Source organism: Phalacrocorax aristotelis, chromosome 4, assembly GCF_949628215.1.
Source record: "Phalacrocorax aristotelis chromosome 4, bGulAri2.1, whole genome shotgun sequence".
NCBI lineage: Eukaryota > Metazoa > Chordata > Aves > Suliformes > Phalacrocoracidae > Phalacrocorax > Phalacrocorax aristotelis.
This window is the reverse complement of record NC_134279.1, coordinates 72,465,433-72,480,554: the sequence shown is the minus strand read 5'-3', so window position 1 is coordinate 72,480,554 and position 15,122 is coordinate 72,465,433. Positions and strand designations below refer to the sequence as shown.

General features: G+C 38.0%; 1 protein-coding gene across 3 annotated transcripts in view; it reads left to right on the top strand.

The window, feature by feature from the left end:
- ACOX3 (acyl-CoA oxidase 3, pristanoyl) overlaps window positions 1-15,122 on the top strand; it is a 38,050-nt gene that overhangs the window by 1,511 nt on the left and 21,417 nt on the right. For 2 of the 3 annotated variants that reach the window (XM_075091965.1, XM_075091966.1), the window contains exons 2-7: window positions 1,669-1,847; window positions 2,650-2,883; window positions 3,334-3,405; window positions 4,883-4,972; window positions 6,962-7,105; window positions 7,962-8,050. In XM_075091965.1, coding sequence (XP_074948066.1) covers window positions 1,680-1,847; window positions 2,650-2,883; window positions 3,334-3,405; window positions 4,883-4,972; window positions 6,962-7,105; window positions 7,962-8,050 — 797 coding nt within the window. In that variant the 5' untranslated portion in view covers window positions 1,669-1,679. The remainder of the gene's footprint in view (window positions 1-1,668; window positions 1,848-2,649; window positions 2,884-3,333; window positions 3,406-4,882; window positions 4,973-6,961; window positions 7,106-7,961; window positions 8,051-15,122) is intronic. The other variant, XM_075091967.1, reaches the window with a different exon arrangement.

The window sequence follows — 15,122 nt, the reverse complement described above, 5'->3', positions numbered from 1 at the left end:
GGCAGAAATTGCTGGGTGTGGTATGAGCAGGCAGCAGCAGAGGGCACTCCGACATCTGCTCTGGAAGCAGTTATTCTGTGGGCCAGGTTCTAACACAAAGCGAGATTCCCCTTCTCTCCAAAACCAGTGTGTTTGTACCTACTGATAATGAAATCCTGCTGGTTCTGTTAAGTTTTGCAATGCACTTGCATGATCCGTAGATATACATTACAAAATGTCAGCAGACTTTGTGGGGCCGTACCGCTGTTGATCCCATACACAAGTCTGAGGTCAACTGAGCACAGAAAAAATGATATTCAGAAAAAAAAGTTTAGTGGGAAGACAGACTAAAAATGTTATAAGCCACCACATAACAGAAATGAGAACTTAAACTTTTGGGAAGAACGAAGGAGAAGTGAAGTTTTAAGTGTGGTTGCAAAGTTGATACTTTGTACTATTAAAATTTATTCTTGAGTATGGCAGTATGACGCTTAAGAGAAGTGCATACCTACATCCTTACAATTTTCCAGAACCGCATCTTCCATGTAGCAGAAATGCCCTGTAGTTTTATGTGTTTTCTAGAAGTCACTACTGCGATAGTTTTATTTCACTTCATTGATGCAGGTTTAGTCTGTACCTTTTACAGACCCAGTGCAGACAGGGCGTCCTGCTTGTCCCATTCACCTGTTCTATTCAAGTCAGCATTAGTGACAGGCAGCATCTGGGCGTTGTTCTAGTTTCACGGTTCTAAATGTTTGCCATATGAAAGCAATGGCATAGTATACAGGGCTGGAGGTACTGTAAGCTTCCTTTGTGTAAGACCACCTATTTATTTCTGAGCCGTACTCCTTTCGGCCTGGGCAGATACACCCAGGTAGCGCAGTGCTCATGTAGCTAAGTGGATCTGTAGGAGCTAGCTCAGTTCTAGACAAGATTAAATCAGGCAAAGGAGATGCATACATGCAGATTTTTACAGAAATTTGTTACTTGCTGTTGGGAGACCTGAAATAAAGGTTTATTACCCACTTACTCTTTCTTATATTCAACAAGTGGAAGATAAGGACAGATTTCCTACCATTCCCTGATGTCTTCTGCCTCGTGTTTGTGCACAAACAGCTCATCACTTTAGTTATATAAAAACAGGCCTTAACAGATAACCAACATGCCATTTAGTTAAAAGTTGTTTAAATGTTAACTAGTAGTGTGGAGATAATACAGGCATCTCCTGCATTTTAACAGGGCTTTGTATGCATGTTTGGGTGCTTTCGTATGTTATTATTTTGCATTTAGTTAAGAAGCGAGGTAACAGTTATTCACATTATGTTATGTAAGACATTTCTTGCCTGGATCTTTTACCTCATCCCCCCTTTCTTATTATGCAATATATCAAAGGTGTCCCTGTTTCATATTTAGCTTATTTTAAAAGGTTTAGATCATATTTTAATAACAAAGGCCATGTAATTAATTTACATTTGATCAAAGGCAATTTCTTTTCTTAGCTTGTACCAAGCCAATTGAATTAGAAAAAAGACAGGGCAAGCTTTTAGTTTGCTCTGCACTGCTGTACTCACACATTTGAACAGGTCTGTGGATTTAATTAACAACCCTTTTGATTCCTTTTTATTATTATTAAAAATTAGACATCTGTGGTGCTTCAGTTTATGATGTATCTTTTCTTGTTTGATGCAGTTTAGCTAACAATGGCATCCACACTGAATGTGAAAGAAGCCACTGGCAACCAAAAGTCATGGGATACTTTGCTGCCAGATTTCCCTAGAGGATCGCTTTGCAAATATCGTAAGAAAGCTTCCTTCAACTGGAAGGAGATGGCAGTGTTCCTAGATGGCGAAGATATCATCCAGTTTAAGGTAAACTTTGCAAGAATTTTTGTAAGCATGTTTTAATTTTGGAGATATCAGTAGAAGCAAGTATGTGATTTTCAGAGGGAGGTTATTTACTTTAATAATACTCTGTGGATATGGAGCATGAAGAAATTGGTTTTGCACATCCAATTTTTTTTTTCTAAATTACATGAAAGACAACTGAGAAGATGTGGATATTTTGAAGACACAGAGATCTGAGGTAAAAAAATGCCACAGTACATCATCTGATGAAAGGAAAAAAAAGGATCCAAATTAAAACAGTAAAAGATGCTCATACCCAAATTGAATGGCCGCATATGATGGTTCCATTAGATGGAGTATATTTCTGCATTCATTTGGGAACAGAGCAGTTGTAGTAGCTTAATGGCTTTACCATTATGGCATATTTCTAACAGAATGTAACCCCTGGAGTTTTACCTTTATTCTCAGATTGAGGGCCATTGCCCTTTAGATCCTGCCAGCAGCTTCATATAGTGAAATAATGAAGCTGCTATAAAAAGCAAGTAAGTTTTGCCATACTGTTCTCGTACGTTCAGGGTGAATCAGTCCCACACTTACTACTTCATGACGAAGGAGCTTTCATAAAATTTAGCTGCATGAACTGTTTATACAATGATATACCGTTTAAATAGATTTTGTAATTCTCTGGAGTTTTGGCATTATAAATTTACATCTTCCATCAAACGATGGTAGTTTGAGGCCTAGTATTATCCTAGAAGAACACTAACTTGTTTTGTTAATGCTTTTAGATAAACATTCTCATGTCAGTTTTTCCACCCCCCTCAAGAACAGAATCTTCTCTGCTCTGGAAAGTGATCCTGTCTTTGCACATCATCCTGGAGAAGAGCTGTGCCGTGAGAAATATCGGGAGCTGACGTTCCTCCGCTGTAAAAGGCTCTTTGAGTATGATTTTCTTACTCAGCAAGAAATCATAGAGAACCCCTTGAAGATACTTAATATGATGACCTGTATAGGAATGTATGATTGGTCTCTGTGTCTCCAGTATTCCTTACATTGCGGTGTAAGTACAGTTCAAAGGATATAGTGGTGTGTATTTGAATTTAAGTGTCTTGTAATCCCATAATTCTGTTGCTTTCTGCCTGCTTTATTAAAGCTATATATAATTTTCCCAGTCCTTTTTTTTCAAAAACCCATTTGCAATAAAACAAACAAGGGGACATCAGTAAGAACAAGTGGGAAGTGAGCTTGTAAGCATTTTTAAGAGTTTGCAGTGAAGGCTTTGACAGGTTAGAGCTGAGAAAAGTTCAGTGCTTTGTAAAGGCGCCTTGACAAGATCAAATTCTGACTTAACTCTTCCTGCTGTAGACCAAGTAGTAGTTTACTGTGCAGCCTACTTTCCCTGGTCTCTTTAATGGACATCACTATGAAAAATTATTACATGTACATGTGTGCAATTTGTGCTTTCCATCACAGGGCCACTGATTTAATTCATAATTCTTTGTTTTTACAGGTATTTGCCAGTACAATTTTGAGTGCTTCTGAGAGGTTTGCAGACTTGGTGAAAAAAGTTTTTAGCATGGAGGTACACTTTTTTTTTTTTGATTACTTGTTAGAAATGGGCACCATCAGAATTGCAGCACCACTTGCACCTTTGTGTTATTTATGATCTCTTTATGTACCTAGGTATTTCTAAACAGGAGAAGAAAAGACCAAGGAGCAGAATCAAGAACTGAACCCTGACTATCCTCACTGCTAGGTGTTATGCCACTGCCAGAATCTGTTTTAGACTGTCCAAGTTAACATGCAGACAAAGTTTGGGAACTTCTCCCAAAAGGCAGTATAGGTGACACTAGACCAGTTTAGTCTCTGTCCACAGTCATTTAAGAGTATCCTAGCAAGTTTTGCACCCTCAAACACTCCCACATCTACATCACACCACTGTGCAACACATACCCTTGCCATGATGCTGCAAAAACTCCATTCTGATACTAAAAAGTAGAAAAGAATCATGTCTTAATGCCACAGAAAGACCACATGGAGTCAAGTGGAGACTCAGGACCAAGTACCCTGCAGCATAAGTGTAGCCTGTCTGGTACAGAAGGAGCCAGTCCTAAAGAGTTTCTCCTGTCCATGCCATTTGGCCATGTGGGCAGCTTTCACTGTCTGGCCTGACCCTCTTTGATTTTGCAAGAGATATATGCTGAGCACACCCAAAGTGAGCATCATGCTTCTTTTGTTATTCTTCATCACTTCTTATCTTTATCTTTTCTTTTGTTTTTGCCAACCATTCACCTTCCTTGCTTATTTAATTTTCTGAAATTGTGTGTTTATTTGTCTGCTCGTAGACAACAATATACTGCTGCATAGTTCTGATTGGATACCCCATGCTGAAGATCAGGATGAATTCTTTTAATGACTCTCAGTCTAATCAAAAGCCTTAGGATTTGTATTTGTCAGAATAATTTTGCCTGAGGCTTCAGTTTTGTTTTGTTTTGTTTTTTTTTTTATTCTCACTTGCTTTTTGAAGGTTTGTCACTGAAGAGTATGTACTACAGGCCAAACCAGTCCAGGGTAAGGGGTTCCAGCATGCACATTTCAGCGTGGCTTCAAGCAGGCTGTGTTCCCAAATGCTGCTGAGAACCAAGTGTATCCATATATTGATCTGATATAAATTTATACCCTTCAATAATATAGGCTAGTTGCAATTTTAAAAATAAACAGCCTCATTCTGTTTTCCCCCTAACTTTGGGAGTTTTCAAAACTGCTTGTAATGCAAGCAGACTTGCTGATTTCTACCATGCAACAGTTCTTTCAATACAGAGAGCTGAAAACTTAGTCAGTGGATGTAATAATCTGTACCTGCCTGAGTGAGTCACCCGTCAGCAAAGGAAAAGAATTCCTGTTACTCTACAGCATGCTTGATGTCCTAGGATTACATTTAATTGGTTCCTTGCAATTGCAAGTTACTTCCAACAGCTGAATTTGCAATAATTTGAAAATCTTACAGTTTTAATTGCTGTAGTAAAGTGGTCTTGAACTGTGCCTTATATCTTATTTAGATTTTTGGATGTTTTGCTCTGACTGAACTCAGCCATGGAACTAATACCAAAGGCATGCGGACTACTGCCACATTTGATCGTAGCACTCAGGTTAGTCCTTAGCCTTTTGACACTGTTAAGCTCTGTTATTTACTAGCAAGACAGAATGATTCTGGGATTTCTTTGATTAACAAGAGAAAATCAAGGTCAACTCCACATGTAAAAGAAAAAAAGTCAAATATTTACGTTATTATAAATATTTACAATAAACGCAGCAATTTCTGTTTCCTAGCTTTCTCTTCTGGTTGTGGTACAGAATGAGGATAGCATCCTTCTCTTTGTTATGCCTCTTAGGGACTAGTTGGATGTGCAGATTAAATTGTCTTTTGTCTTTAAATATTAAGGCTTTATATACAAGGATTAGGATTATTTCCTGAGGATGAGAAAAAGAAATACAGAAAAGAGAAAACAGACTATCAGAGACCCAAAGAAGAAAACAATAAACTGCTTTTCCATTAAGGTAGTGCTTACTATTAATAATTTGTTTTCTGAAATCAACAAATCAACACTACTGCAGAAATAAATTCATTGTCCTAACACTATTTCAGTAAATGAATAGAACTCATCGTAGTTTTACGTTAAGGGAGAATAAAATAGAAGTTACGAGAGGAGGCTCATAGATCTTTCTCTTTGTCATCTACATACTTGATTTATGCCAAGTTGAATTTAAAATGTGTTATTTAGTATCCCGTGGTATTTTATTGCACCGTAGTATACAGAACTGGGTACTATTAATCACAGACGCAATACTACTGTTTGTGGTATTCTAAACAGTTCTAAGGGCTTGTGGGCCAAATTCTGCGAGCACAGATCCTGCTCCCAGAACAGATACCTGAAAAATTTCCGTTCATTTCGGTAGTAACCTTCATATATGCTATATTAATACCAGTAAAACACAGAGCTGAGTTTAGCTTGCTGATGGTAATACTCATCTGTGTTGCACTTGGGTGGACCCAGAAGTATTCCTTTGTAGTCACTGCAATTACCCGATATTCTACTGATCAGAAAATGGCCCTAAAATTGATATGAATTAGCATGAAGAGTATTTTTGCCTTGCTGGCAAAACCAGAAAGAGCTAGTAAAAATGTTTTAATTTGATTGATTTTTCATTTGATTTGATTAATGTCAACAATGTCACATCATGAACTGGCTTCAAAAGAATGAGAAATTAGATTCATAGATTTGAAACATAAGATTTTATATTCTTCAGTAGGACAACATTCCAGTCTACATTTTTTCATACACAAGGAATTCAGCGAGCATTTATGCAATAAGGACAATCATATCCCTTTCCAGAAAAAAAACCAAACAAACAAAACTTGTGAGATTGGCAGCATGAAAAGTTCCATTTAAATATTTAGGCCAGCGATGAGTGCACTGCAGTAAATGTGACTGAAATTGCTAAGTCTTTATTAAAATCATGTAGCACTTAGTTCAGATTTCTTTTACATCCAGAAAGTACACTATTTGGAACCTAAAAATCTGAATGCTGAAGCTATGTGCAAATTTCAGGATATATGTATTCTTTAGAATTCCCACTACGCATGGTTCCCTGGTTGTCCAAACCAGAAGGTGGGCTGCCTTTCACCCTGTCAGCCAGGCTTCCTTTCCATACAAAACTGCATAAGAAGGAGGTGGTCCCTCTACAGGTTTCAGTCCTCATGGCTGAAACAGCCCTCACAGTCCCTCACGTGGACTCATAGCTCAGCTTAACCTGAGATGTAGAAAATGCTTCTGAGTCCATCACTTTGCTTTACTTTTTTTAAATGCTTAAATGAGGAATTCAAAGGCTGAATTTCAGGCTTTACAATGAAGTAATGAACTTTTTCAGCTCTAAATTTTTCCTAGCTACATGTATTCTCTCCAAAGTTTAACATAACAAGAGAGATCTCAGCTGTTGGAGTGGAGTGCAGAATGTAATCCTGGCAGCTAGTGGATGTTTTCAAAACATTACTATGGTACAAAAAAAAAAAAAAAGGAAATAGCCATGTGTTGACTTTTATGATTTATATAATTTGCTCCATTCTTTCCTGGCTACAGGAATTTATCATCAATACTCCTGACTTTGAAGCTGCAAAGTTCTGGGTTGGTAATATGGGGAAACATGCCACTCATGCAGTTGTGTACGCCCAGCTCTATACTCCTGATGGACAGTGCCAAGGGTTACATTCCTTTATTGTACAGGTAGGGTGGAAATATTGCTAATGTTTTTTTCGTTTTGGGGGGAGTGGGTTCAAATTAAAGACCTCCTGTTATGCTGTTATTTATATCTGACCAGCAGATCCTTCAACATTAATTGCAGTTGTAACGAGTGTACTGTTTTTAAGTGTTCACTGATTTTGTGACGGTTGTACAGCCAGTTTTATACTGTTAGTTTCCTGCAAAAAGTTCTGAAAAATACAAGAGACCTGAAAAGCCTTCAGATTATCATGCTACCTATATAGTTAGAACTAACCTACGCTATATGAAGCCCTGAAAGTCTTGGATGAGGCTTAAGGTTTATGTCTGCCAGTGCTGCAGGCTGATCTGTGTGAGATCTGCAAGCTTCTACCACAGGGATCAGTTTATAAGCTTAAAAGCATCAGAAGTAAAGCAATGCAGTAGGGAAGTTGTGCATCGTAAAATTAACTAGTTGCAGACTGAAAAGAATTTATTACAAAATCAGGGAATATCTCAAAACTGATTGTTACACAAAAGTTCCACTGATTCCTACTGTGTCTATGTACACCTGAAGAAGGTTTCAATGCTAGTCTGATGACAGCAGTCACCAGTGTTAAGGCATATTTAACACAGTGATGTAATCAGTGTTTTATTGCCAAAGTTATTTTTATTAAGGGATTGATGTCCTGAATGAGATGATATGTAAGTACAAGTTACATCCAAGTTATATCCAGCATTATGTGCTTGAAAAAAACAGAAGAGCTTTCTTTAGCATTAATAACAGAATACAAGTTGGGAGTATTTTCACTTTTTGAAAAGTTCAACCAATAACTTCTGTTGTTCCACAACTGAAATAATGTTTCATTCCACTTCTATGCAGATTCGAGATACAAAAACTCTCCTGCCAATGCCAGGTGTGATGGTAGGTGACATAGGAGAGAAACTTGGGCAGAATGGGTTAGATAATGGGTAAGTCAATCCATTTGAACGAGGAAACATTCTAGATTATATCACACTGTAGTGGTGCAAATACCCTCCTCTGTCAGTTCTGCATTTATTTCTGAGGTACTCGGTAGTGGTTTTAAGTTGTTGGTATTTCTAAAAGAAAACCTTATTGAAAAATCCTGAATTTCAGTATTTTCTATCTGAATAGCCATAGTCTTTCTGCTTCTCTCACTTTTTAGAATATGAAGTGCCACTGGTGCTCTGAATATCCCCCAGCATTGTTGCAGTCATAGACTCTGCAATAATAATAATAATAATAATAATAGTAATGATGATGATGATGATGATGAAAAAAAACCCAAATCCATTAAGTTCTGAATAAAGAACTTAATAAGCCTCTCCAGTCATTTGAATGTAAGCCATAATTATTTTGTCTGTCGATTTCCAGCCCACAGGAAGGCTAAGGGAGGTCCACAGGCAAGATTTGTTGTTAGTAAAGAAACTAGGTATCTTGTTTAAACCATGGGATTTCTGGACTAATCCTGTTCATTGCAGAAGAGAAGGAGAAGTTTAGTTATTTTTTACTGTATTCTCTGTGTACAGTTGAAATAAAAAAGTACCTGGGATCCATTTCTGAGTCATGGAAATGGATGGCCTTTCTGTGGCCTTACTGTGTCTCAACTAATCAAAGGCATCTGGTGGGGAGGAGAAACAGTGGGGAAATTGAGGTAGAATTCTGCATTAAAACAGCTGTTACGTAAAAATTATGATTTAAGCCCCTGTATTAGTTACATACCTCTGCGTAAAGACAGAGACCTAAAATACTAAGGGGCGGAGAGCAGAGTGTCACTTCTTTATGCCTCTTTCTGTTGATTCAGTTCATTACAGATATATATATTGTCCTTCTTAACATGCCATTCCAGTAAACAAAGTATAGATGTCCTAAGTTATCCTGCTTTCAAATGTAGTGGCTTTGACTGACTTTCCACAAGGTCAAAGGTCTTCTGTAGTTTGTCTATACCAACCGCCTCCTGATGTCCCAAATAGCCTGCAGCAGCAAAAATAGCACTGACGTTTATATTTATGTAAATCATTCTGACTGATGCTCTGTTGCCTGAAGACACAGACAAAATACATTAAAAAACATCAGAAGTTAAGCTTTGTAGAGGAAAAAAGTAAGAAAAGGCCTGGAAAAGAAGGGGGGTTGGGTTTTGGTGGGTATTCTTGCCTGCATCTGCATTACAAACTAGTAGCCACCAGATGGCACAGCAACATGGGCCTGAGCGATCTAAATGTAATTCAGCTTCATATTTCTATAGAAATTGTCAAATTCTGCTGTTTGTTCTTAATTTGCAGCATAGTTTTATGCGCAACACAAGGAAGGAGAAGAGTGTGCTTGTCACATAACATCCAAATGCACATAAATTTTAAAATCTATTTATCCTTTGATCTCCTGGGAAAAATTAGTGTATTTCTTAAAATATCGGTAATAACTGAATATTCTCAAATGATAATCCACATAATACACTGTAAATAAGAGATACCAATGACTTCCTCTCTTAATGTCAGGTGGAATCCCTTATCTTAGTTAGGACATCACATGTCATTTAAAGCAATCATAGGGAATTCTAATCTTTGTTTACTTTGCATATGCTGCTTTAAAAATATATTATTATTTTCTGCTAACAGCAGCACCTGAGGAGCCCCAGTCATGATTCTAGATGTCTTAATCTCTGGATTAAAACAGTCCCTGCACTAGAAATCTTAAGTCTAAGACAGCACCTGCAGATTAAGATAGAAGGATGAGGCAGCCCAAGGTTAGCAATAGATACCCTTCATTCTGCTGAGAACTGTAGGAGCCTGTGTTCCTGATCTACCTCAGCTTTGTTCTTTGGAGAGGTCTGAGGCCAGATGCCAACATTGTTCCCAAGAACTAGTTTTCACTTTGCAACCTTCCTGCTCACACTGAGCTGTCAAAAACATCAGGACTTGTTCACATTGCTTCTCAGAGGTACGTGAAGGCCTGAATGGGGACTGGAAAGGTAGTAGCTTCATAGCTCTGCATTTGTTTGCAGAGAGGACAGGTTGTGCCACTCTAGAAGATGGGCTGTCGGTTGCATCATCTGCAAAATGGCAAGATTCACAGGGAGACATTTCATGCTGGGGCACCAGGCACTGCCTTGTCAAGGTGTTCTCCTAAGCAGTTTAGTAATCTTGTATCCTAGTTTATCTCGGAGAAAGCACAGCCTGCAGGTCTTGTGCACTATGGAAGACTGCTGTATGTGGTGATGAGAAAACATTCCATTATGCTGTGACTACAAGTGTTAGTCTCTACTGCATGCTTTGCCAGTTTTTCGAATGTATGTGTGAAGTCTGGTTCAACTACCATAGACACTTAGTAAATCAGATGTATTTCCATGTAGTTACACTCAGGATAAATGGTCAGAATGAAGATCAGAGTCTGACATCCCTGGCAGAGATGTCAGATTTTGTTCCTGCACTTCAAGCAGTTTATACTACTAATTTTTGACATGGATACAGAGAGTTAAGCTCCTGAACACTTATGTAGGACCTGGGGAAGAAATTCCAGAGCTTACTTGGAAAATGCCATTGATTTATGCTATGTAAGAGAACAGAGTAGGTGATTGTAGTTGTCCCTTCTGGCTTTGGAAAACAATTAATCTCTTGGCTCATTTGGCTGAAGGCTGGTTTCCTGCTAACACAGAGTGTAATGTTTTCGGTAAGAGAAAGAATTTCAGAAGTAATGTGGGAATTTTTGCAGTGTAAATCCAATTGACTAGCCTGTTCCTTTTAAGTCTGTCTTTCCAAATAATTCTCATAGCTTCATAATTGGAATGTCCAAAATCACATGGGTTTTGCGAGGCTTTGTAACTTCAGCTACCCTGACAAAAAAGACAAAATCAGTGTAAAATATTTTAAAATATTTTTCTTTCTCTCTGTCATTTACAACAACTCATGTAATCAATACATAAACGATTAAAACCCCAATTTTTCTTATGGAGAGTTTAGACTGGTTTTGTGTTTTGTTACCAGAAAATAAATCAGACTGCCACCAGGGGATGCAAGTGCTTCAGTCTTTATTTTTATAATATAAAGATGTCCACCTGTTGCTAGTGCTTTGGCAGTCTTTGAAATGTGCTGTTCACTGAGGTCCCAAACTGGAAGTAGCTGAGGAAAAAAACAACCACTAAAAAAAACTCTGGGTGTTTGGGATCCAGAGTCTTTTCAATAAAATGCATGGCAGGCATAAGAGGAGACACATAAAACGAGAGCTTCGATAAGTGCTGACATGCATTTCTGTTTCTTCCCTTTGGGGTGTTTGGGGTTTTTTTGACTACCCTGGCTAATATAACATTACAAAAATTACCCACTGCTGCAGTGCACATCAGTAAATAATTGCCACTGAACCAGTGGTGAACCAATTTCGTGTCCAGTTGTAAATAGCAGCAAATTGCTACTTTCCCCACTCCAGAAATAGAAATGATGCCCAGCTGAACCTGCATGGGGAAGAGTTTGAAAATCCATTAGAATTGTGTTTCTGAAGTGGTGCTTAACATGCCTGTCTTTATAAAACATGCTGTGAGCTCGTTCAGCTGTATCCACCAATAACAGATATGCAGTTTGTTGAGCAGAGAAAATCTGTAAGGGAAGAACTAGTGAAATGAAGCTATCAAAGATACAGCAAACCACTGCTTTTCATGTACAATTGTACATTTCATGTACAATTAAAATCTAATCAATCTCTCCACACATACAACATGCCAAGACATTCAGCTTGTTCTCTAGCAATCACTGAGACCAGATTCAGTTTTCTGGATACTGAAAACAAAACAAAACACCCAAGAGAAAATGCGTGAAGGGGATTTATTGGGCAGAAAAGCAATAAATGTTGTATAAGAATCCATCCTGGAAAAGATTGCAGGTTCTGAAACGCCTCACTACAATTCCTTGTATGTTGGCGAAGATGGCATACATTACACAGCCTCCCAGCCTTTGCAGATGGCTTTTAAATGGTTAATTTGTGTGTTTTTTCCTTTGTTACTATTTTGGTATCAGTGCCAACAACACATTAAGATTCTGCTGCTGCTAGTTTAAGGGTAGGACAAATTAAAGTCTAGTCCTTTGGAGGGTTTTTGTCTCCTAGTATTTATCCTCTTAACTTTTATTTAGATTTTGCAGTGGTTACAATTATTTTGCTGGGGAGATAGGAGCTGTAGTACATGGTTGAAGCCTAAAGAGTCTTTGGAGCTTCATCATACAATCTGAAGCAGTAGTTCAGTGAAGATATTTCCATACTCCGCTTCTTTGGTTGTTTACTTCTACTCCCGGGCTGCCTTTTTCTTTGTGCTGGGACAAACGTTTTTGTAGCTATGTAGGGGACTCAGCTAAGGAACTGGAACTGCCTGAAAACTAATCTGACAAAAAACCCCAAAATTTGGCTGTCTTCAACCAGATCATTTGTCAGGTCCAGTTCACTGCAAGGCCACAGAAGAGGCTGTTCTAGTAGAGGGACAGGGGCTGTACAGGGATATAAATAAGAATGCAAGTGTAGAAATCAGTCCTGCTTCTCAAATAAACAAGCTTGTGCTTTTCAAATGTTTTTATTGTCTTGCAGCCTCTGACCAGAGTCACAAACAATTGCAACAGTATGAAGCAGCTATAAAATAAAAAGAAATGTTAAAAATGCCTGTACCTGTACTTACATTCTCAATAGACTACTATCAATACTTCAATCCTTGTGAAAAGTGCTATGTTCACAGTTTAACCACATATTTTGCAAGACACAACTTGCATATTTGCAGTTTAAATCAAAATCATGTTTTTTGCAGTGGAATAATTGATATTTCCCTCTCCACTTCTACAGTCAAGGTTAGGCACTATATGGGTACACGCAGTGCTCTGCACACTGCTAAGATGTAGTCATGTTGCTGAAGAGTGCTGCCTTATCCCCTCATTTTTGTCACTCTCATGTCCCTCCAAACTGTGTAACCACAGCTAGTTCACACTGACAGGCACTTGATGGTGCTAATGGGGAAAGGTAGATTCAGATCTAGTCACGCATTTGTTTTATCACCCACAGAAATACAGCCTGTTACCTGCAGTGAACTTCCAACCACCTCTTTTCTTCTTTAGCAGAGCTCTGTCAGCTCTCGACAGTTGCAGGAGTCTGAACGTTCAGAACTCCTTGCAAAACTGGCATTTAGATCATAAGAACTTAAGGGTGAGTGGGCCTTTGTGTGCCCATGAAACCCATTAATAGAGGATTAAGAGGCCTATAAAATGCTATGTTGTCTTATCATTGCTATTGAGCGTTACAGTTAGAGAGCTGCATTCTTAGATTAGAGCCTGGGTTGTAGAAACTAGAGCTAAAATATTGCCTTGCAGTTTTCCACAGCTTCTCTGTAACTCTTCTCACCTCTAATCTTTCTGTGAGTTTCAGTCTGGAATATGTGGCTGTTTTCTTTCCTTCTGCAAGTTTTTCACCAAACCTCTGAAGTGTTATTCTTCCCAAGGTTTACTGTATCCCATAAACAGCCATGAGATCACTGGACTCACAGCTTCCAATACCATTCACCTGCTTTCTGTTTCTGGCTGGAAGGATTGAAGGACCTGTCACTGCACCATCTCTAACATAGTCAATAACAAAAGCTGGCAGGAGAGGCATTTTAGCAAGTCTGAAATTCACCAAAGTATGTTTGAGCTATTTGTACTATAGGTAACAGCTTATTAATTTAGTACGGGCAAAAGGAGCTCGTAGCTTTTCCAGCTGCCTCTTTTTTATCAGCATTACTGCACACCAGATGAATTACTACTGCATGATTTAAAGTCAGTAAGATTAACTTTGCTTGAAATGTTCCCTAAAATACTGGCCAAGAACTCAAACAAGGATGCTACTATTGGAATAGCACTTCACCCTGCTCAGCTAATCTAGGTAGAAATTTATGTGATACTTTTTTTTTTCACTTGTGGGCTACATGATGCATAATTACACATTGCTATAGAGCCCTATGATGTATATTCAAAGTGACAGCTATCTGTCCTTCTTGCTGAGAAGTCTTAATCTCAGCCACACTATTTGCTATGGAGAAGAAGCCCTAAGTAGGGTGGCTTTCAAACCTATGGTCTTGTCATCACCATGTGAAATTTAGCCATTTTCCAAACTTGCTGGTACACAATACCCCCATGACTGTGTATACAGTTCCACTGCTGTAAGATATTTCTTCAGTTCTTTAAGGAGGTTTTTCCCCTAAATGTGTTGACAGATGTGGTCCATGTCTATATGCTTTCTACGCTAATAACCGTTAGAAATGTGATCGTTGGCTTCATTAAATCTTAGTATTTGTTTTTAATATGTTCCGATATCAAGTTCTAACAATTTTAGATAGCGAAGTTCTTGGAGAAGGAACATAACAGCAGTTGGCAGTGATCTCACAAGGACGTCTAACTCCCGGGTCCTGTAAGGTTCCGCTTTTGTTTTCAACACTGGTGCTTACAGGCAATATAGCTTATGTATTTACAAATGGGAATTTTCTGTGTTATTTTTAAGTGCTAGTTCTGTCTCTCTCATTTGCTTCTTAAAGTTTTTGCCATCTTCTGTGTGTTTATTTTGATAGCAGCTTACATAAAAAGAAGGAAATAATTTATTGGTAATGGACAATATCAAGGGCAAAATCTAAACTTGCAAAAACTGTTCTTTGAAGTAGTTTTGATCTTAAGAAAATAGATTGTTATATAATGATTGGAAATTTAGTATTCTGGTTCACTAGCTGTGAAAAAGGTTATTATAAGAAGGGTATACATATGATTTTTAATCAAAATAATTCTAAGTAATCTTTTATTTCGTACAGACTTAGCCACATTATATTTATGTCAGACAGATTATAGTAAAACTTTCTACAAGATTTTTTGCGCTTTCCAACAAAAGAGTTACTCTAGATTTAACTCTTTGGGATTGTATCACAACAGGCAAAAGTGGATAAAACTGTTTAGGTCATTTTGGGAGGTGCTTTGTTTAGCGCACATCTGCCAGATGTTCAGTATTAGTATGTTTGAATTCCCTAAAAGTAGGTTATTA